General features: G+C 42.0%; 3 protein-coding genes across 4 annotated transcripts in view; 2 read left to right on the top strand and 1 right to left on the bottom strand.

Annotated features, from left to right (window-relative positions):
* Nucleotides 1-6,069, top strand: part of LOC116672309 (NEDD4-like E3 ubiquitin-protein ligase WWP1) — a 37,087-nt gene extending 31,018 nt beyond the window's left edge. The window contains 8 exon segments of the mRNA XM_032504061.1: nt 525-665; nt 745-865; nt 1,125-1,229; nt 2,591-2,608; nt 2,610-2,688; nt 2,817-2,889; nt 3,203-3,336; nt 3,465-6,069. Of these exon segments, the coding sequence (XP_032359952.1) occupies nt 525-665; nt 745-865; nt 1,125-1,229; nt 2,591-2,608; nt 2,610-2,688; nt 2,817-2,889; nt 3,203-3,302 (637 nt within the window). The 3' untranslated portion in view covers nt 3,303-3,336; nt 3,465-6,069.
* A 750-nt stretch (nt 6,070-6,819) lies between these two features.
* rmdn1 (regulator of microtubule dynamics 1) lies at nt 6,820-12,271 on the bottom strand. Of its 2 annotated transcripts, none has more exons than XM_032504074.1 (10): nt 12,006-12,271; nt 10,894-10,999; nt 10,606-10,690; nt 9,325-9,484; nt 9,050-9,139; nt 8,910-8,965; nt 7,674-7,761; nt 7,475-7,505; nt 7,156-7,289; nt 6,820-7,047 (listed from the first exon to the last, which is right to left on the bottom strand). In XM_032504074.1, exons 1-10 carry the CDS (start codon nt 12,165-12,167, stop codon nt 7,006-7,008), a joined length of 954 nt encoding a protein of 317 aa, XP_032359965.1. In that variant the 5' UTR covers nt 12,168-12,271; the 3' UTR covers nt 6,820-7,005. The 2 variants fall into 2 exon arrangements, with proteins under 2 accessions (XP_032359965.1, XP_032359966.1); XM_032504075.1 differs by having other exon boundaries at nt 10,894-10,996; nt 12,012-12,173.
* A 273-nt stretch (nt 12,272-12,544) lies between these two features.
* The window catches only part of LOC116672314 (copine-3), a 10,089-nt gene continuing 2,245 nt past the window's right edge, over nt 12,545-20,388 (top strand). The window contains exons 1-13 of the mRNA XM_032504071.1: nt 12,545-13,003; nt 13,441-13,604; nt 13,811-13,990; nt 14,084-14,158; nt 14,526-14,597; nt 14,771-14,848; nt 14,936-15,025; nt 16,235-16,333; nt 16,459-16,542; nt 17,796-17,855; nt 18,137-18,270; nt 18,546-18,600; nt 20,225-20,276. Coding sequence (XP_032359962.1) covers nt 13,446-13,604; nt 13,811-13,990; nt 14,084-14,158; nt 14,526-14,597; nt 14,771-14,848; nt 14,936-15,025; nt 16,235-16,333; nt 16,459-16,542; nt 17,796-17,855; nt 18,137-18,270; nt 18,546-18,600; nt 20,225-20,276 — 1,138 coding nt within the window. The 5' untranslated portion in view covers nt 12,545-13,003; nt 13,441-13,445. The remainder of the gene's footprint in view (nt 13,004-13,440; nt 13,605-13,810; nt 13,991-14,083; nt 14,159-14,525; nt 14,598-14,770; nt 14,849-14,935; nt 15,026-16,234; nt 16,334-16,458; nt 16,543-17,795; nt 17,856-18,136; nt 18,271-18,545; nt 18,601-20,224; nt 20,277-20,388) is intronic.

Below are 20,388 nucleotides of genomic sequence, written 5' to 3' on the forward strand. Positions count from 1 at the left end.
ATTGTGAATACATATTTCTAAAATTGTATGATGTTTTTGTTGAGTTGTTATTACGCAATACTTTTCCTGGCCTTTTGGAATCCCCCGACAAATAACCCATATTACAAAGAAGACTAAACTAACAAAAACTTAAGCATTTTCAAAAAATAAACTGGCAAACCCACTTTAAAAACTAATTCAAACCAAACTGAATTTTGAAAACAAAAATGAAAAATGAAATAAAAACTAATGAAAAATGCTAAACTATAATAACCTTGGTTTGGTTCTGCCAATTTGTCATGGTCAAAAACATCGTGGCTGAGAATCGTGATATCAATTCTAAGCAAAGAAATCGGGATTCATAGTTTTCCCCGACTCGTGCAGGCCCAGCACAACCACTGGAGACGCGGCGGGTGTTTGTAGTCCGATTTTACGCTTATGGATGGAAACTTGGATATCTTGGACATCATTATTAATTTAATTTTTGCACATGATGAGCCGATTTGATTATGCTGTGGCAGCAACCCAATCTCATTTCTCCCCAGGGACAACAACATTGAAGAATGTGGTCTGGAGATGTACTTCTCAGTGGACATGGAGATCCTGGGAAAGATCACTTCTCACGACCTCAAACCTGATGGCGTCAACGTTCTAGTTACTGAGGAGAACAAGGAGGAATATATCGGGTACAGTATAACCACAGTTTAATCATTAATAGCAAATATGTCTGACATCCGGATCTGATTTTTGGTGTCCTGCTTGCAGTCTAATGGCAGAGTGGAGGTTCTCCCGCGGGGTGGAAGGTCAGACCAAAGCTTTCCTGGACGGCTTCAACGAGGTGGTCCCACTTCAGTGGCTCCAGTACTTTGATGAGAAGGAGCTTGAGGTGAGCAGCATAACCTGATGCTGGTAATGCAGTAACCATCCCTGTTCTATTTGGTGATGTTATTGACCTTTCGTGTCATATTTTGTGCTGTGTTTGTTTTAATCCCAATAGCCTACCCCACTCCAAAGAGCTAAGAAGATAAGATGAAATAAGATAAAATACTGTGGTTGTTTGTAGAACTCGCTTCTTGTGGGAGAATTCTTTCTACTTGAGTTTATTTGCTTTGTGTTTTACATGTCATTTCTGTACTTTGGCCCAGGTGATGCTGTGTGGCATGCAGGAAGTAGATCTTCAAGACTGGCAGAGGAACACCGTGTACCGTCACTACACAAGGAACAGCAAACAGATCATCTGGTTCTGGCAGGTACGGTCATACCAACACTTGGGCTGCCAGGACACGTTCCCTCTGGTTAATACACTTGTCACAACACCAGCGTTACCAATTCCTTGCATTTGATTGATTGATTGATTGATTACCAGGCATTTTAATAGAAAAGATATTCTTAGATTGGGTTTACATCCGAAATATTGCCGAATAGGTGTTTTTTGCTGTTGGCTTGATACCAAGTCCGTGTACTGCTGCTGTACCGAGCAGACCCTTCGGCCTGGGCTTCACATCACACTGGGAGCGTTTCAGAAGTGTAACTTTAGTTCTTTTTTTTTCTTTTTTCTGGGGGGATTTGGGGCTTTATAAAATAAGATAGCTGAGGAAAAGAAAGGGGGGAGGGGGAGGGTGGCTGACATGCAGCAAAGGGCCGCGGGTCGGACTGGAACCCGGCCTGAGCCTCAGTATTTGGGGCGCACACTCAAGCAGTTGAGCTACCAGGGTGCCCCATGGATTTTATTTCTATTAAAAAAAAGAAGCAAAACAACGAGGGATGGGATGGTGGAGGTCAGGCAATGTAATCGTGGATGCCTGAACACCATGTCACCCCCGTTTTCCACCGGGTGCGTTTGTCTGCGCTGCGTTCCGGAGGCGCCATGACCCCCCGGGACCAGTCGCTGCCATTCAAGTTAATAATTAATATTCCAGCAGCCGCGTCACGGCGCGTCCTAGAAGTGTGCGAAGCGGCTTTCTGCTCCGCTTCACACACGTTCGGACAGCCGAGCAGGAAGTGAAACGGCGAGACGACCGCATCAAGTCAGTTTACCCAAAGACACCCCCAAATATTGTCTTCTTTACAACACAACAGACAACAGATTCATCTTTGAGGTTGAAAAACATAATACAACACCACAGATGTATTTTTTTTGTGTGTGTGTGTGTGTGTAAGCACCAGAAAAGAGAAGGCTTGGAGTTTAATCGCAGGAGTGCTTGGAGAGGAAGGTAGATACTAGTAAAAAGTCATGGTTTTGTAAAGCACTTGTAGAGACGGTATAATCTGCACGTCGGGCAGCAAGACGCTGCGCTCCTGAGACGCTCCCGGGGTGGGACAGCGCGTGGCGGAGGACGGAACAAAACAGGAACGCAGCCTAGTGGAAGGCGACCGCGCTACCACTGAGCCACAGCCGCCCAACTGTGTGTGAAGTGTGTGTGTGTGGGTTGTGTGTGTGTGTGTGGTGTGTGTGTGTGTGTGGTGTTGTGTGTGTGGTGGTGTGTGTGGTGTGTGTGTGTGTGTGTGTGTGTGTGTGTGTGTGTGTGTGTGTGTGTGTGTGTGTGTGTGTTTGGTGTGTGGTGTGGTGTGTGTGTGTGTGTGTGTGTGGTGTTTTTACCCACCCCTGCAGCTGGTGAAAGAGGTGGAAACAACGAAGTGGCCTGCGGCTCATGCAGTTTGTCACTGGGACCTGCAGGCTTCTTCTGGGCGGCTTCGCTGAGCTCATGGGTCAGTGGCAGACACACACCGCGGGAGTGACACACATTTACGGCATAATCATTCAGACACCAAGAGCTCCAGATGCTCACCATTTTCCGTTACAGTGTCCTCACCCGTCATCTTCTTTTGCGTTACAGGAAGTAACGGGCCCCAGAAGTTCTGCATTGAGAAGGTGGGGAAGGACACGTGGCTTCCTCGGAGCCACACTTGGTGAGCAGAATGCGTTACTTTTGAATTACGGGATTCCTTCCTCCCTCAGAGTTTTGCCCAGAACGAAGGTTACTCCAGTATGTGTGTATCCGTGTGTCCAGTATTCACCGGGATTTAGGACTTGTTTACACTGGATTCTTAGTGGCTTATGGACATCTCTGACACTGGTTCATGTTCAAGTTTGGCAGAAAAGTTCATCATAGAAGCCGCAAGTTAAAGCTGTTCATATCCCTGAGTGAATATGTTATGTTTACAACCAATTCACGTTGTTCTAAGCATCTGACCCTCGATATTAATATTTTTTGTCTTGCAGTTTCAATCGTCTTGACTTGCCTCCTTACAAGAGCTTCGAACAGCTGAAAGAGAAGCTGCTCTTCGCCATCGAGGAAACGGAAGGATTTGGCCAAGAATAAAGGGAGGAGTCCTTGTATTTCTCCCTCCCCCCCCCCCCCCCACCCCCCCCCCCCCCCCCCCCCCCCCCCCCCCCCCCCCCCCCCCCCCACCCCCCACCCCCCCCCCCCCCCCCCCCCCCTCCCCCCCCCCACCCCCCCCCCCCCCCCCCCCCCCCAGTCCCACAAGTAAAAAAAAACAACAAAAGAATTGCACAAGATAACCACCAATGTATATAAGCTATTTTGTCATTTAAAACCAAATCTTAATTTGCAGCATCATTTTTGCCGCAATCCTGTTCTCCAGCCCTTAATAATTATATGATACCACCATCAGAAATATGCAAGCATTTCAGCTCCTCTGTTGAAAACAGAAATCATGGATATTTTTTATAATCCCCCCCCCCCACTGCCGACTGGCATTTTAAAAGAGACTCTGAACGTGTTTTTGAGAGGATTTTATAGTTGATGCGCAAGTCTTCTTTTAAAGCTCTAGTTCTATAGAGCTTCTAAATGGCGAGAGTTGTATAGGGGCTTGGTGCCGATACCCCCTCCCCCCCCCCCCCCTTCCCCCCTCCAATGGACCCATAGTAATGTTGCAATTTTGCGTGCTTGCATGGCTGCCTCTGAAGATAAGAAGAATGCTGTGACCACCCGCTACCACCACCTATACACGCCAGCACACACACCCACACACACATTTTAGCATGGACACTTTTTCATTATCAAAAAGGCAAAGGATGGGCTGATATGAAGCGGAGGATAACACTCTCATACAACCCCTCAATAAGACTCTGGACACCGGATCCTCTCTGGGATAAAGAAGACGTTTTGTGGAGAAAGGCTACTATATCAAGAGGAATATGGGGACTGTTATTCTAAATCAAAGGGGTGTGTGTCTGTGTGTGTGTGTGTGTGTGTGTGTGTCTGTGAGTGTGTGTGTGTGTGTGTCTGTGAGTGAGTGCTGTTGTTTAAGCCATGGACACTGGACATATCCCAGGCCGCCTGCTTCAGTCGGCAAGTGAGACCCACACCAGGATCACACACTCCCAGTTTTCATTGAAAGATTGAGCTGTTTTGGAGAATTGTCACATCAAAAGAGACAAAAGACTGACGGTGGGTTGTGTGTGCTTGGCAGATTTCTCTTTTTGCCTCTTTGATTTGTGATCTTGGACTGTAAAGTGTGTCCAGTCCCATGAAGTCACTGTGGTTTACAGCGCGACAGACATGAATATGCTTGGATAATAACATGAAAAATCAAATGTACTTCTCAGTTATAGGTATCACAGAAGACAAATACCCATGCAGTGCATAAAACTGACACATTAATCATAAAAATCAAAGACAGCATATATTTGGCCATCTTGTATCGTACTAAGGTCCAAAGGCCATCTGATTTCATATGAATGTATAATTGAACATGTACTGGACTTATTGCCAACCATTGAACTAAATTACAACTGAAGCCAATGCTGCATAGAAATCAAAGCATTGTTTGATAAATCTCTATCATTGCGCTAATTCAAAGTTCCATGGTTCTTTCAGTTTTGATCCGTGGTCATAAAGGAGATGATGGATTGAAAAATATATGAAACGTCATGTCTTGAATGACTTGAAATTAACATACACAAATAGTGCATGCAGGCAGCACACCGTGTAAACTGGCCAAGTAAAAATGAAATGGAATTTTTTCGGAAAGCATTAACTGGGTCGTAAACATGTACGGTATTGTTGGAAAACAATCATTCTGTCGCATAGTTGATAAGACCCTAAAGTGCCACAGACCAAATAAGAAGTGGAACCCTTCCACGGCCCAGCCCCTCCGCAGCCCGAGGCCTGTTTGGTGCCTGACACAGCATTGCAGAGCTACATGTTGTTTTTGCACCCCCACTTTCCGCTTGTCCCTTCTTTCCTTTTAATGCTTCAGGGGACATGTCCTTTGTTTTCCCACGATGTCTAACTCCATTGTCTCTAAACTGCGGTGCGGATTCTTTCAGTCAGGGGTCTGGACGCAGCTATGGCAGCGGCAGGCCAGTCTCCTTGTTTTCTCCACCGTTGTTTTTTTTTTTTGTTTCTTCAGACCACTGCGAGCAGCAGAAAGCTGCTTTAGGCTTTTTCTAGGAGTAGCTTGCGATTACTCAAGTTATCGGCCGTGTATATAACCTGTATTCAGCTGGACGGAGGGGCGACAGTATGAAGAAAAAACTTCATAATTTCCTGGAGCAAAAGGAGCGGACTTTAAAAGAGAGGTCAAATCTGCGTAACTTCGTGCTTCCTTTTGAACAGAAACCTGTAATCCAAGAAAATCAACTGTGTATGTGAATATTCATTGTATAAAGATAATGAAAGTAAATAAAGTACTTAAATATTATAATTAATCGCACAGAGCCGCCGCTCCGTCGATGGAAATCTGTGATGCCTTTGTTCTTCTCAGAAATAGATGGGACGTTTCAGGTTGCCTTCAGTGTAGCCAGTAACACGATGTCACCTGGAGAGGTGGATTCTCTCCGTACAAAGCTGATTCATGATGCTGTACATCATTTCAGTACATGATAATGCAGCAGGGACATTATTTCTGTGCTGACTGCAGTTTAGGCCATCTGAACCGCATCCAAACTGTAACATATCGCGTGTAGATACACACTGTAAACACCAACTACACTGTACAGAATGCCCCTTTACTGGAGACGATGTGTATAGAAGATTCCTTTTTAATCTGCTTTGACCCATTTTAATGAAGAAAGATGGATTTATGAGATACGAATAAAAAAAAAAAAGTGAATGACCCCCCCACCCCCCCTCCCCATGACCATTCTTTCTTGTTTTTTGGCCTTCTGCTCAGCTTTCACAACAGAACTGTTGGCAATTGTTTTCTGTTCTTAAAAACCACCATGTTCTTAGTTTTGTTCTTTGCTTTTACGGGATCGTGCCTGTGAGGAAACCCCCGTTTATTAAATGTATATCTGACCATGTTTACAGCTGGCTGAATTTACTTTTATTTCTGTCGTTATGACATGATTAAGGTCTCATTGAAACCGGCTCGGTCCACCTTGTGCTGGTGGGGAAAACCGCATTCATAGTCAAGCTGGAGATGCATTTGTGGCCAAGATTTATTTTATTTTTGAATATATTTATATATATATACACACACACACACACACCGTTCAAAGGTTTGCGGTCACTTAGAAATGTCCATCCCGCTCCATTATAGACAGAATACCAGCTGATCTGAGTGGGGGGGGGGGGGGAAGCTTATCTTTATTGCAATATCTACATTGTCTATCAGCAACCATTCATCCAATGTTCCAAAGGCTCATTCTGTTCACTAATCTGACATCATTTTAAAAGACTAACTTATAAAAACATTGGAGAACCCTTTTGCAACGATAGATGCACATAATGTGTCCTGAAAACTGCTGCCCTGGTTTAAAAAAACAATGCAACAATTTTGGTTGGTATTCACCTACGATGACGCAGATATAGTTTGGAAATGAAATTGGTTTCATTTCACACTGCTAAGTTTACACAGAGACCATGCAGATCCTGTCTACTACTGCAATAACATATTGCCTGGTGTAGTTTTAATTTAACTAAAAGCTGAATGATTACAAATAGTGTGGTTCTATTGTATTAATAATTACAAAATCGGATGTTAGAACAGCATTCTCTTGCAAAGAGTACAAAAGTCCCCAACGGCGTTGTGTCCCACTCAGTGGTGATACCAGCTTCATCCTAGTTTCTTCAAGAGGTCAACAGCCTCTTTATGGACCTGCAAAAGGAACACATCTACAATAAACCACCTGTATGATTCATGCATCCAACATCTGGGTCAAATAGATATGAATTAATCCCAATCTAGTAGTCTTGGTTTATGTACCGCTTTGTCTTCCAGTGTGTGAGCAGGGTACTCCTTCGCTTTGGTCAGATAGAACAGTGCTTTCTGTTTGTCCTTCATGCCCATGTAGGTTTTTCCGAGCATTAGCAGGTTTTTACTGTAGAAGTCTGGATCCACTGAGAAGAGAAGAAAAAAATGGGGGGGGGGGGAAATATATGTGTTGGAATGCATTATTAACCCGTTAAAGAAATCATGTACAAGCATAATGCCGTCTGTCTTGATCTAAGAAGCTGAGCTGCAGCCAACCGGAGGACAGCCATATTTCAGTAAACGTCTCCGTGGCTTTATGAGTATGTTTTACCTTCTTCAGCTTTCAGAAAGAATCCCAGAGCCTGAAAAGTCAGAAAAACATGACGTCATCCAGATGTGTTAAAAATGTTTCTCTCTCCAAAAAAGTAACGATTAACCGGGCCGTTACAGCCTGACGCTGTTAGACCAGTCAGCCGTTGTGTGGTTAGTAACAAAGCAAAGGACAGGGACAGAGACAAAGCAGTCCTCACCTCCTCGTATGTGGACGTAGGCGGCGATGAAAAAATGACCGCCGCCACTTTGCGTTGATACCAAGGCAGCTCAGCAAAAGCAAAGCACCTAGGAGGGAGAGGACATACAGATTCTCCCTGGATAATAAAACTTATGATATGACAGAATTATTTGGTACAACAGCTCCATCTTGGACAGAAGGTCTGAGATTGCAAAGATTTTCATCTTTAAAATAATTTAAAAGCGATGTTGGGTGACGTCACTTCTTATTGACGTTCGAAGTAATGGGCTCGTTCACCGGCGATCGCCACCCAATGCATGCTGGGTAGATTTGGGTCCGACTTGATCCCGACTTGCTCGGACGTCGTGCACACGTGGGCGGCGGCGACGACCTCACGAGAGCGAGGCGGACGCAGGCCTGAGACCCTGCCGGACCCAGAGCATGATGGGAAACGCCGGCCTCTCAGCTGATTTAACAGCTGATTGGTTCAGAATCGACTCAACGTGATGATGTTGTATTTAAACTTTTTAATGTTTTTGAATCGGAGAGATTTGAGATAGATAGATATTTATTGATCCCAATAAATGGGAAATGATGGTGTTACATTATTGTTAATTATAGTGTTTTACCTGCTAACCTTCACACGTTGTTGTGGCTGATAGTCACGGTTAGAAGTCCGAGAGACTCAATCTGCTCAGATTACAGATCATCTACAGTCTGTTGGTGATTAAAATCAGCAACAGATCGCAAGTAGAACATTTTGAGAGCTACTCCGTCATAATTAAAACTAGAGACCGTTTACAAGCTGATATATGGGTCTGATAACATTTTACTAAATCGGAATCAGATCACAGCGGTTATGTCACTTCCCGTTCAGCCTGAAGGCGGCTGGAAACAGCTGGAAACGGGTCCGAGACCTCGTTGTGTTCAGGGGACCGGCAGCTAGCAGACGGTGAGAAGATGTTTTCTGTAAGTGACAAATGTTGCACCCTAAAAAACGCGTGACATCGCTTAGAGCACCTTTAAGTCTCATGCACACACCGTTTCTTTTTATCTGGTTTACGCCCCCATTCAGTTTGCATTTCACACTCACTCCTGCCACCGTTTCTACAACAACTCACTGCCAAACGGCCAAATTCCTTTTCCTCTGGCCTCTGCAGTCTTGGACGACAGAGTTTCCAAATATAACCGAATTGTATCCATGTTTGACTTGATGTAGCAGCTGTATTATAAGACAAGTACATGGTTTACTCACCAGTAACCCAGAATATGTAAGGAAGTGGCGTCTTTGGGATTGAGCTCGATGGCTTTCTAGGAAAAAGAACCATGTTTGACTTCAGAATACAGCTAACTGTCACACAATGATAAATAACATTGACCCAAATGTCCTCTCACCTCTAAATGTTCCCGGATGATGTATGAATTTCCAATTTTCACCTTGACCCCCTCGTATTCACCGACATCACTGAGACATACTGCGTACCACTGTTAGAGAGAAAGAGCGGTCCAATCAGAGTCTTTTTACAGCTCCTTTAAAAGAATCTGCCGTGTCATGTAATGATTTGATGAACTTGGCGATATGCTACAGGTGCAAATGTGTGCAAGGAGTTAGTTAACTGGACTGTGATGATTAACAACCCTGAGGTGAATCAGTGAAACCGGCGTCTTACTTTGTGTGCTGCGAAACACTTCTCATCCTTCTCCAGGGCCTTCTTTGCAAATTCGAAGCCCTCGAATATCAGCTGCTTTTTCCGTCCGTCCTCCATGTTGGGCAGTTCGGACAGGTCCCGAGACGCCCGGGCCAGCCTCCACAGGAACTCTGCGTCATCACTGGGACGGACGGAAACAAAGTCACAACTTGGATTCACAATGTGTATTCTATGTTACACTTCGGTGGTCTCTGGGCGTTTACTTTATTACAAAAAGATAGACCTTAGTGGTCCCTAATACTGTATCTGAAGTCTCTTTATATAGACCTTAGTGGTCCCCTAATACTGTATCTGAAGTCTCTTATATAACCTTAGTGTCCCTAATACTGTATCTGAAGTCTCTTTTATATGACCTTAGTGGTCCCTAATACTATAGCTGAAGTCTCTTATATAGACTTGTGGTCCCCTAATACTGTATCTGAAGTCTCTTATATGAACCTTAGGGTCCCCTAATACTGTATCTGAAGTCTCTTTTATAAGACCTTAGTGGTCCCCTAATACTGTATCTGAAGTCTCTTTTATATAGACCTAGTGGTCCCCTAATACTGATCTGAAGTCTCTTTATATAACCTTAGTGGTTCCTAATACTGTATCTGACAGTCTTTAATAGACCTTAGTGGGCCCCTAATACTGTATCTGAGTCTCTTTATATAGACCTTAGTGGTCCTAATACTGTATCTGAAGTCTCTTTTATATAGACCTTAGTGGTCCCCTATACTGTATCTGAAGTCTCTTTTATATAGACTTAGTGGTCCCTAAACTGTATCTGAGTCTCTTTTGATATATGACCTTATGGTCCCTAATACTGTATCTGAAGTCTCTTTTATATAGACCTTAGGGGTCCCCTAATGGTCGGTCATAGCTATGACCTTGACCAACTGCCACTTTAACCTCGGTAACCTCGCCCCCTATGACCTCATAAGGAGCGAGATTTCAGATCGGCCCATTTGAGCTTTCATTTCCTCAAAGGCAGAGCAGGACACCCAGGGCTCGGTTTACACCTATCACCATTTCTAGCCACTGGGGGGGCCATAGGCAGGCTGGGGGAACCATATTAATGTTAAAAATAAAAAACTCATAAAGTGACATTTTCAGGCCATGGGACCTTTAAAAAACAGTAAGCATGGGTAAAAACATATCCAATTAATAACCCAATGCATCAAAACATGGTTCATTCCAACAACTTCTAGTGAGAACAGAAGAAAGAGAGGAAACATGAAGAGAGGGAAGAGCTCTCCTTGCCTGTCCTTGTACTTCAGCAGCAGCTGGTACAGCTTCTCGGTCTCGGCACAGCTGTAAAGGTAGTCCGCCTGCTCCAAGACCTCCTCTGCACGGACACCAAACACAGCAGCACACTCAGCCAGAGATGGTCTCACGTCCTAATGCGCTACACTACGTACACCTCAACTCGGTTTTTTTCCACGCTGTCCAAAAAAACCTCAAGTATATTCATTAATGATTAGGATTGTGGTATTCTACACCTAGTTCCTAAACCTGTATTGGAATGACATCACGCAGTTTGCCTACTACCTTTCTCTAAAGCGTGGACCACAGCTGAACCGTGCACCCTGTGATACGCTTCATAACCCAGGCAGGACAGGGTGGGGACCCCGAGGAGGAAAGCGGCTCCGCCGGTCTGTACACAATAAAGGAAGTGACATAAAGACACATAGTGAAAACCCATGAAGGAACTACTTTCAAAATGGTTTAATTATTAATAATAATTACACACACATGCTCAGTACCTATACATGCACTATATGGGGAGGTGTCAGAGTGGGGGGGCTGCCAGAGGAGGTGAACCTCTCCAGGTACCGGTCCACCACCACACCTTGGTCCGTATGGGGACTTGAACCAGCAACCCTCCGGTTCCCAACCCCCTACTGACTGAGCTGCTGCCACATTCTACTTATAAAAAAAGTACTTAACCCTTGTGTTGTCTTCCCATCCACCATGAAAAAAAATAAATAATTTTGGTCACTTCTTTCAACATTATTGCTTTTTTTTGGGTCATTTTTGTCACTTTTTCAATGCTTTGGGTGTTTGTTTTTTAAAATATTTTTAATGTTGACATTTTCTGCTTATTTTTTGACGGCCCATAAGTAAAAACTTAACTGAAAAGTAATAATAAAAGGAACTACTTCCGATACAGAGACAAAAAAATACAAAAAAATTGGACTTGGAAAGGGATTTGTGACCCATGGTCTATTATTTCCATGGCCAGGATCAGTTGACCCAAGGTAACCTGACACTGAGAAACACTGAGAAGCACAAAGGTTCCGGAGACACCAGGTCACTGCACTCACCCACTGTCCCCAGTCTAGAGCTTGAATTTGACTATTATTAGTTAAACTTAAGTATATTAAATGTGTTAACTCACAATCTTCCATATTATCTAAACCTTCCGCATGGACAGCGATGACAGATCCTCAAAGGGTTAAGCAGTTCTCTGGCAGTACTAAATCCCTACTGCCCTTTTAACCTACATAATAAGCACTTTTACAATGGCACAGTTGTCTTCCAAAACTAATAAATTCATACATTTGCGCATCTGTAACTAGGTAAACGTGACACATTCTGACTGTCATGCAGGATAACAGCACTGTCCAATGAGTCCTAATAACAGACATAGTCATAATTACAGTCAGAGTAGTGGCAGTCCTTCTTAAAGTTGTCCAGTGGTCCCGGTTTGTCCCTCTGATTCGGATGCCTTTTGCACCAGATGGTGACAGTAAAGTCCTGCTCGCGCATCTCCTGAGGATTATTCCGGCCATTTGTGTCAAAGACCAAATTTTAGACGACATCGCCAGAGCCTGGTCCGCATTTTAATACAAACTGGAAGCATTCAAGAGTACAAACCAGAAAACGTTTCGAAATGATAATGATGCGTCCGAGGTCCACCGGAAAGGGAGGGACTCTCGGTTTGCCTCTCTATTTTTCACACAGTTTGGCACAACCGCAGCATGCAACATTGTGGTACCGTTCTCTTAACACATCCGTGGTCACTGCTGATTCTGTATGAGATCATGTAATTGTACTGTAATTAGCTTCATGTATCCCTGTTAACCAGACAATGTGGCGGTTTTAGTTTTACATGCAACCCGTAAATGCACCCCGGCGAAGTCTGTCCGTTTGGTAACGTGGCTAGCAAGTCGACAAGAAACAACCAACACTTGTGAGAGTTCCGTCGAAATTATACCATGTTTATTGATCCACAGTGACACTACAAAGTTTCATTACATTTGAGCACAAATATACCAGACACACATCAATTAGTTGCGAGTTGGAATTTACCACTAAAGCGACCAGAAGACGTGAAGTCGCTAACGTTACTAACTGTTAGCTTAGCTAGCTAGCTGAGACTCGGCTCCACCCCCAGACTGCTCAGCTGTTCTTGTCAGATAACCGTTAAACGTTACGTAGTCATGTTTTTCCAGAGGCACGCACAATTGTACATTTTTCAAACAAGTAGCTAGCTGAATAAGTCTGAGTAAGCTTTCAACTGATATGAGGAAATAATGTATAAATTAGGAGGGGGCTGTATACATTGGTATTAGTTTTGGTGCTCCAGGTATCGACACACCCACTTACGGCACCGCCTGCATGCCTAGCTAGCTAACTGGGGTTAGCTCATATAACGGTAAAAAATATTAATACGTAATTATTGTTGTCCTTGTTTTTTTTATTTATTTATTGTAAACTGTCTGTACAATATCCAGTGGTAAAAGAAGTACTCAGAGTAGCTACTAAAGTAACGTTACCATTACCATTAGTAAAAAATACTCCGTCACGAGTTGAAAGAGACTGAGTAAAAGTACAGAACCAACACCATTTTAAGTATCAGTAAGCTAAAGCAGTTATTTAAAGCTGAGACTGAGGCTCTTGTTAATGAAGTACAAAAAGTACTGTATATCCTTCTGAAATGTAGTGAAATAATTATAAACTAGCAGAAAATGGAAATATTCAAGTAATGTACAAATACCTAAAAAATATTTGTTGAGTAATGTCACCTACTTAGTCACTCTCACTTCTGACGTGATGTGTTGATTATCTGTTTGATCATCTTTGTGTTACCAGCTGCCATGGCCTCAGTTGGGGCCCCAGTGCCAGGGGCCCCCCATTTGGCCACCAAGGTGGAGCTGACCATCTCCTGTGAGAACCTCATGGACATGGACGTCTTTTCTAAGTCCGACCCTCTGTGTGCCTTGTACATCAACACTTCAGGCTCCCGCTGGCATGAGGTCAGTAGTAGGTCATGGGTGGGTGGCTATGCATATGACTTAAGCCTTATTTTGAATAAGCAATAACCCTCAAATCAAACAGACATGCTGTACCTGAATGCATTGTTGTCAGGGTAGTCGATCATGCTCCTGTTATATATTTCAATGTATGTATTTGGCTTCTGATCTGACATCTTAGATTATACATATGTTCCTTCTTTGTGAAGTTTGGACGCACAGAGATGATCCCGAACTGCCTGAATCCAAAGTTTGCCAAGAAGTTTGTGATTGACTACTATTTCGAGGTGGTGCAGAGGCTGAAGTTTTGCGTGTATGATATTGACAATACCACCTATGACCTGAGTGATGATGATTTTCTGGGGGAGCTTGAATGCACCCTGGGCCAGGTGAGCTTCACTTTGTACAGTTATAAGAGAAAACTTCAGGCTTTTTCGCCACTTTTTCATTGTTCCGTGACACTGCAAGTATTTTGTGGTCAGATTGTTTCTAGCAGACAGATAACTCGATCTTTATTGCTGGAGGACAAGAGGCCTGCAGGTCATGGGACCATCACAGTAAGTGGACTTTTTCTCATTTTCAAGAGATTGCTGCTTTGAGGCGCTCTCTTTGTGGACACAGACAATCTGGACACAATAGCTGCAATGTGCTTAGACAGCTGTGACACAAGCATCCTAGTTGTTTGTTAAAGGAAAGCACTTCCCCGAGTTATTAAAAAATATCACAATCATTCTGGGATTAGATTGCTTTTTACTCTTTGGTAGTACAATAGAAAATCAATACAGTACAACGTCACTGCACAGCTGGGTGATAAAACATGTTAACTAATGTAAACATACACAATTTCTGGGTTTGAAAAGACCAACAAATTACAAGAGTTATGTCACTGCCCAAACTTTAAATTATTTTTTCCCCCCCAAATAGATCTGTGCTGAAGAAATAACAGATAACAGAGTGGTCAACTTCGAGGTCTCGGCCCGCAGGCTGGACAAAAAGGTAATGCAGATCACTTTAAAGCTTTAGTGCGTTACTTTTTTGATATTAATGAAAGTCAGTTACATTCAAGCTCAGGGTGCACGGTCACAGAAGGCTTGTGTCATGGTACGCGTCGACAGCGTTGTTTCTTTATTATTTCAACTGCCTTTTGACATACTTTAAATATCTCGAAGTTTTTGTGGTGGTCCGACCCTTTCCTGGAATTCTACAAGCATACAGAAACTGGATGGCGGCTGGCTCACAGAACAGAGGTACACATATTTATATACCAGCAGCTCATTCCTCTGCTTGCACAGGATTATTATTGATTTTTGGCTCATTGCAACCCGTTCACACAGGTGGTAAACGACAACCTAAACCCAATATGGAGACCCTTTCACATCTCATTGCAGACTCTTTGTGGAGGAGACGTGGAGAGACCTATAAAGGTAATTTACCATTCTGGTTATTTGTCTTAGTGTGTTAGCCCTGTAAAATGTAGCCCATTGACCTAACCTGTTCCTTAACAGTAGACTTGATTCAGTCCCTTCATTTTTTTAGATCAGCTTTACTCTGTTACTCTAACATACTAATGATTCATCTTGTAATTGCATTTTCTTTTCATCTTACAATGCTCCCAAACGTAAAACATGCTGCCACCCAGCTGGATAAGTGATGTGTGTATTTATGCACGTTTCTTGACGTCCCCACCTGAAGGTGTGCATTTTTTTGCTATGTTCTTTTCAGTCACTTGAGTTTCTCTTATTGAATTCACTGTATTTGCATTGATAACTAAGCGTGAAATGTGATAGGTTATTTTTTGCATCTCAGGTGTGACTTTTATAATTTATTGTGTGTTAGACTGGTATTGTGCACTAGGGGTGTTGAATGAATCACTGCATCGATGCATCGCGATGCGGACCTGGATGATTCTGCATCGATGCAGTGGCAGACCATGATGGATTATTGCCTACTGATGTTACTTGCTGCTTTTTTGGGGGTTTTGCCTTTTGTCTGCTGTCTTTTTTAAGAGCATACACCATAAAAAGTAGAGTTCATATATATCTGGATGCTTGAATTTGTTGATGACAACCATTTGTAGCAATACATAATATTGAGGAGGGGACACATCGTGATGCATTGTGATATCAAATCGATTCAAATGGTGGATGGGATAATCTTAATCGAATCAAATCTTGACACCACTGAAGATGAACACCCCTAGAGTGCACTGGAAATATGATGCAGCTTCCTCGCTGACCACAACTAGTGAATATTGTGTTTTAATTATGTTTATATTACATCTCACCATTGTAGTATAGGTCCATTTTCCTCAGTAGTCTAATAAAAAGACATGCTATCTACATCCAATTTCAAAAATGTTTACATTTTGACAAAACAAACATTTGCACTGTTTTTTAATTAAAATGGAAACATATGTTAAGATGACTATCGGCACAAAAGACAGTTATGACTTTAGAAAAAAAATCACATCAGCCTTAATTCATCCTTCCCTGATGCTAGTTATTCGGTGTTCTTGGGTTTCATGAAAGGCGCTATATAAAGAAAAGTATTTATTAATTATTATTCTCTGAACTTATTATGGGGTGGCTTTCATTTTGTCAATAAGTACAGGAAGTCTTTCTGTTTGTCTGCAGATTGATTGTTTTGATCACCATGTCAACGGCTCCCATGACCTTATCGGGAGCTTTAAAGCTACACTGGTGGAGATGCAAATGGGAACACACATTTCCCCGGTGAGTCGACGTGTGTGTGCGTGTGTGTCTGTGTGTCTGTGTGTGTGTGTGCGTGCTTACAGCTCTACCAATGAAAGTTCTGTTATTTTAACTGGCATAAATATGATTTATGTTCTCACTTGCAGGCTGAATTTGCGTGCATTTCCCCCAAAAAGTTGAAGAAGAGCAACTATAAAAACTCTGGGGTCATTTGCATCAATCACTGTCAGGTAATCATTTATAAATTACGACATTTAAAATCTAACTCTCCCTTCATTTTCAGAATATTTTCTCTCACTGAGCAACTGTATCTTCTCATTCATTTTCAGAACACGCATTGTTAACCCTCCTGTTGTCCGCGGCTCAAATTTGACCCATTTACAAAAACTTTCTATATCAGAACAATGACAAAAGAACTTTGGAAAACAAAAACAAATGTTGGAAAAAAAAACTACAAAAAAGCAGGAAAACAATCAACAAAAACATTGGAAAAAGTGACAAAGAAATTGTTAAAAGTATTGACAAAAACGTTGAGAAAAGTGTAGAAAAAGAACAACAAAATGTTGAAATTTCATCCGAGAAAAACACAAAGTTGCAGGTCGACAGGAAGACAACACAAGGGTTAGCCCCCATGCTGTCCTTGGGTCAAATTGACCCGTTTTCCTATATCAACGTTCTTTTTAACTACCCAAAATAACATGATTGACTCCCCACAACGCTCTTTGGAAAGTACAAATCTCTACTTTCATTAATTTTGGGGTGTCTTTTTCAATTTTATAGCATTTTGAGAAAGAAATTCAAGTGGTTTTGAAATAGTATTGAGTAAAAGTTCCAGTCTGTGATTATTCATCAACATACATTCCTTTAATTGTAGTTTAAATTATTCCTATATAATATAATAATTTCCTTCAAATAAGATTTGTTGACCATAAATTCCAAAAAATAACTGTAAAACTAAAGTTAGTAAGTTAGTGTAACATAGCGTTAAACGTCAAAAATGACAAACGCTGAAAAAAGTGTTAAAGGGACAAAAATGTAAGAAAAAGTTAAAAACAACAAGTGTTGATTTTCCATTTTGACGGGAAGACAACACAAGGGTTAAGAACACTGAAAAAAGTGACAGAAATGTAGGGAAAAACAACAAAAATGTCCCAAAAATCGCAGAAATAATCAACAAAGACACTGTAAAAAAATGAGAAAGAACTACGTGGAAAAAGTGTCAATGTCAAAAAGGGACAACAAATGTCGGAGAAAGCTTCAAAAACTTCAAAACAACAACAAAAATGTCCAAAGAAATTGACAAAGAACTTTGGGGAAAAAAGACCCAGAAAAACTGAATCTTAGTCTACGGGAAGACAACGCAAGGTTAAGACAACCAGAAACATCTCTTGTTGACTCGTTGATAGGTTTCCACTCTTGCTGATTTGGATCACTATACACTGTGCACCGCTGCAAACAGTTAACACACTGTTTACCCTTTCAGGTGGTGAAGGAGTATACCTTCCTGGATTATATAATGGGGGGGTGTCAAATCAACTTCACTGTGAGTTTGGAAATGTCCGACACAAGATGTTATTACCTTTTAAAAAGCATCATGTTCACATTGTCTTAATCGGCACACCATGCATACTAACTGCCTGTACTGTCTTATAAGTAAAATTCATTGTTTTAGTTAATTAAAAAAATTACATCCAGATGTTGTGCCTCTATGACCATTGCAGAATCATAGTACTGGTATATACTCTGCTACATATCTGTCATTTGGTCACTGAGCAAGCAGCTCCTCATATCTTGATCCTTATCCTCTCTCGGACCCCTGGCCAGATCGCCATCGACTTCACAGGCTCTAACGGGAATCCCAGCTCCCCCCAGTCCCTCCATTACATCAACCCTGAAGGCTATAATGAATACCTGGCAGCCATCTGGGCAGTGGGTAATATCATCCAGGACTATGACCGGTAAACTGCCCTGCTTTGTCCTACGTTATCCTACCTCGTTAATTCTCACCGTGACTTTTGCAGAGCTTATGTTGAAGCAAAGCCAAGCAAGCGTTAAGCAAGTCAGATTCCATGTAACTTGCCATTTTCTGACTTTTGATTTTAAAACATCTGTATGACGTTTGCTTGCTTACAATGATCACAATCTACTGACTGATGTGCCTTGTGTACGTGTGTTTGTGTGGTATTAATTTATGTTATTCACATACATGAATTTTTTCTGTCTTTCTATGTAGTAACAAGATGTTTCCTGTCTTTGGTTTTGGAGCCCAGGTCCCTCCCTCTTGGCAGGTATAAAAACTAGAGCTGGGCAAGTTAACGCGATAATAACGCGTTAACTTGCCCAGCCCTAATAAAAACCTTTAAAATCCTAACCGTCATTAGAGAGACTAGACATCACACATTGAAACATACTAATGGAACTTTCTGCTTTCTGCTGCTTGGGGTCTCAATCAAAACAATGGATGGTAAACACAGACTTTTCACAACGTTGGAAAGTTTTGTGGAATTATGGGAGTTGTAGTTTTTATTGTTAAACACGTCACCGATTAGAATGCATCTGTACGCGGACGAGTTTACCCATTCATGTTTATTCACGTCACGATTGGTATCGTTTATTCACATCATTCTAATAAAATAGCTGCAGTTTCTCCAACATAATTATGGTTTTCTTGTTTGGCAACTAAACCCCACCTCCACAAAGCTCCTATGGCGCCATTTTAATGCTAACAAGCCATCACCCACCTGCCGCCACTTTGAGCGTGAATAACTTTACATCTGACGCGTTTAAAAACTATATTTGTCCGTTTTTTATTCCTAAAGAAAAACAACAATGTATTAAAGGCTCCATTACCTTGTATATCACGTTAGGGCTCCGCAGAAGACGTTTCTGTAAAAGTAGGCTAACAATTGTGTCATAACCAAGCGACCTGCTGTTGCATAGTCGACAAATCGCCGTATTGTCAGGAGAAGCGCACAGACAGTTTGGATTTACATCAGCTGTTTAGGTTTAATTACTAATGTTTACTAGCATGCTAGCTAGCAGTAATAAGCCTGTGTCTATGTTATCTCCTAACATCTACCTACGCTCTCCGTCTCTGCTGATTGGGAATGATTGAGATTTCTCTTGCACAGCTACCAGAAGACTTACAACTTTCAGACAGGTTGTCCACGTCACATCTGCGTCTTCAAGCTCAGTTGGAGGCTGCGCAGTAACGCTCAGCCATCACCGGGAAAGAACTTCTAATAGACTTCATTGGTCTCCGTCCAGAGCAACGGGATAATTTGGAAAAAGGGATACAATTTCTTTCACTGTCTATATAAAATATATATATAAATATATTTCATATGTCAGTGTTCCTTTTTGGTTGTTTTCAACACTGGGGTGAAAGGGGTTTGTTGTAACAATGGTTGTAATGTTACGGCGAGGACATTCGATGGTCGTTGTGCAGCTACAGAAGATCCCTCATCTGCCCAGAATTATCTCCCCCTTCACTTTTTTGCAGTCTTAACTAGCTAGTTGTTTTGGTGTCTAACCTCCTTATTTTGGGTTAATTTCCTCCGAAAAAAGTTAACACCTTCGACATGGAAACAAGGCCAACAATATACGAAAACATAGGCACTGGGGTGCAGAAAAATGGCAGCAGGTGCTCTGGACTGATGAGTCATAATTTGATCTTACCTGGCTGGCAGTGCATTGTACTTTCATAACGGCTCACAATTATTGGTCTCTTTGTGATTTTAGCTGTCAGATGTGAAATCATTTTTACACAGTAGGTAAGACTACAGGTTTCTTACAAAATGAATATTAAAGGACACTTGTTCCGTTAATACATTCAATTCAAAAGTTGGTGTAAAATGGTCTTGGACTGTATTTTAAAGCTTTTATATACTTATCTATGAATCATACTTGCAGGTTTCCCATGAATTTCCTATCAATTTCAATCCAGCAAATCCATTCTGCGCCGGTAAGTCTAACCTTATGTCAGAAGATTGTGTTTGGTTGTTAAAAGTTGTTCAGTCATGTGGCATTGGTTCTTATTCTCATTTGTATTTGTGTGTGTGTGTGTGTGTGTGTGT

The sequence above is a fragment of the Etheostoma spectabile genome, chromosome 22, assembly GCF_008692095.1.
Source record: "Etheostoma spectabile isolate EspeVRDwgs_2016 chromosome 22, UIUC_Espe_1.0, whole genome shotgun sequence".
NCBI lineage: Eukaryota > Metazoa > Chordata > Actinopteri > Perciformes > Percidae > Etheostoma > Etheostoma spectabile.

What these genes read in the sequence shown, in the direction of transcription:
- rmdn1 (XM_032504074.1), bottom strand. Translation starts at nt 12,167, where the DNA reads ATGTCGTCTAAAATTTGGTCTTTGACACAAATGGCCGGAATAATCCTC. An exon ending in TCATCCGGGAACATTTAGAG is followed by an intron (nt 8,966 to 9,049) that starts GTGAGAGGACAT and finishes TCTTTTTCCTAG; the next exon opens with AAAGCCATCGAGCTCAATCC. An exon ending in CTTTCTGAAAGCTGAAGAAG is followed by an intron (nt 7,290 to 7,474) that starts GTAAAACATACT and finishes TTCTCTTCTCAG; the next exon opens with TGGATCCAGACTTCTACAGT.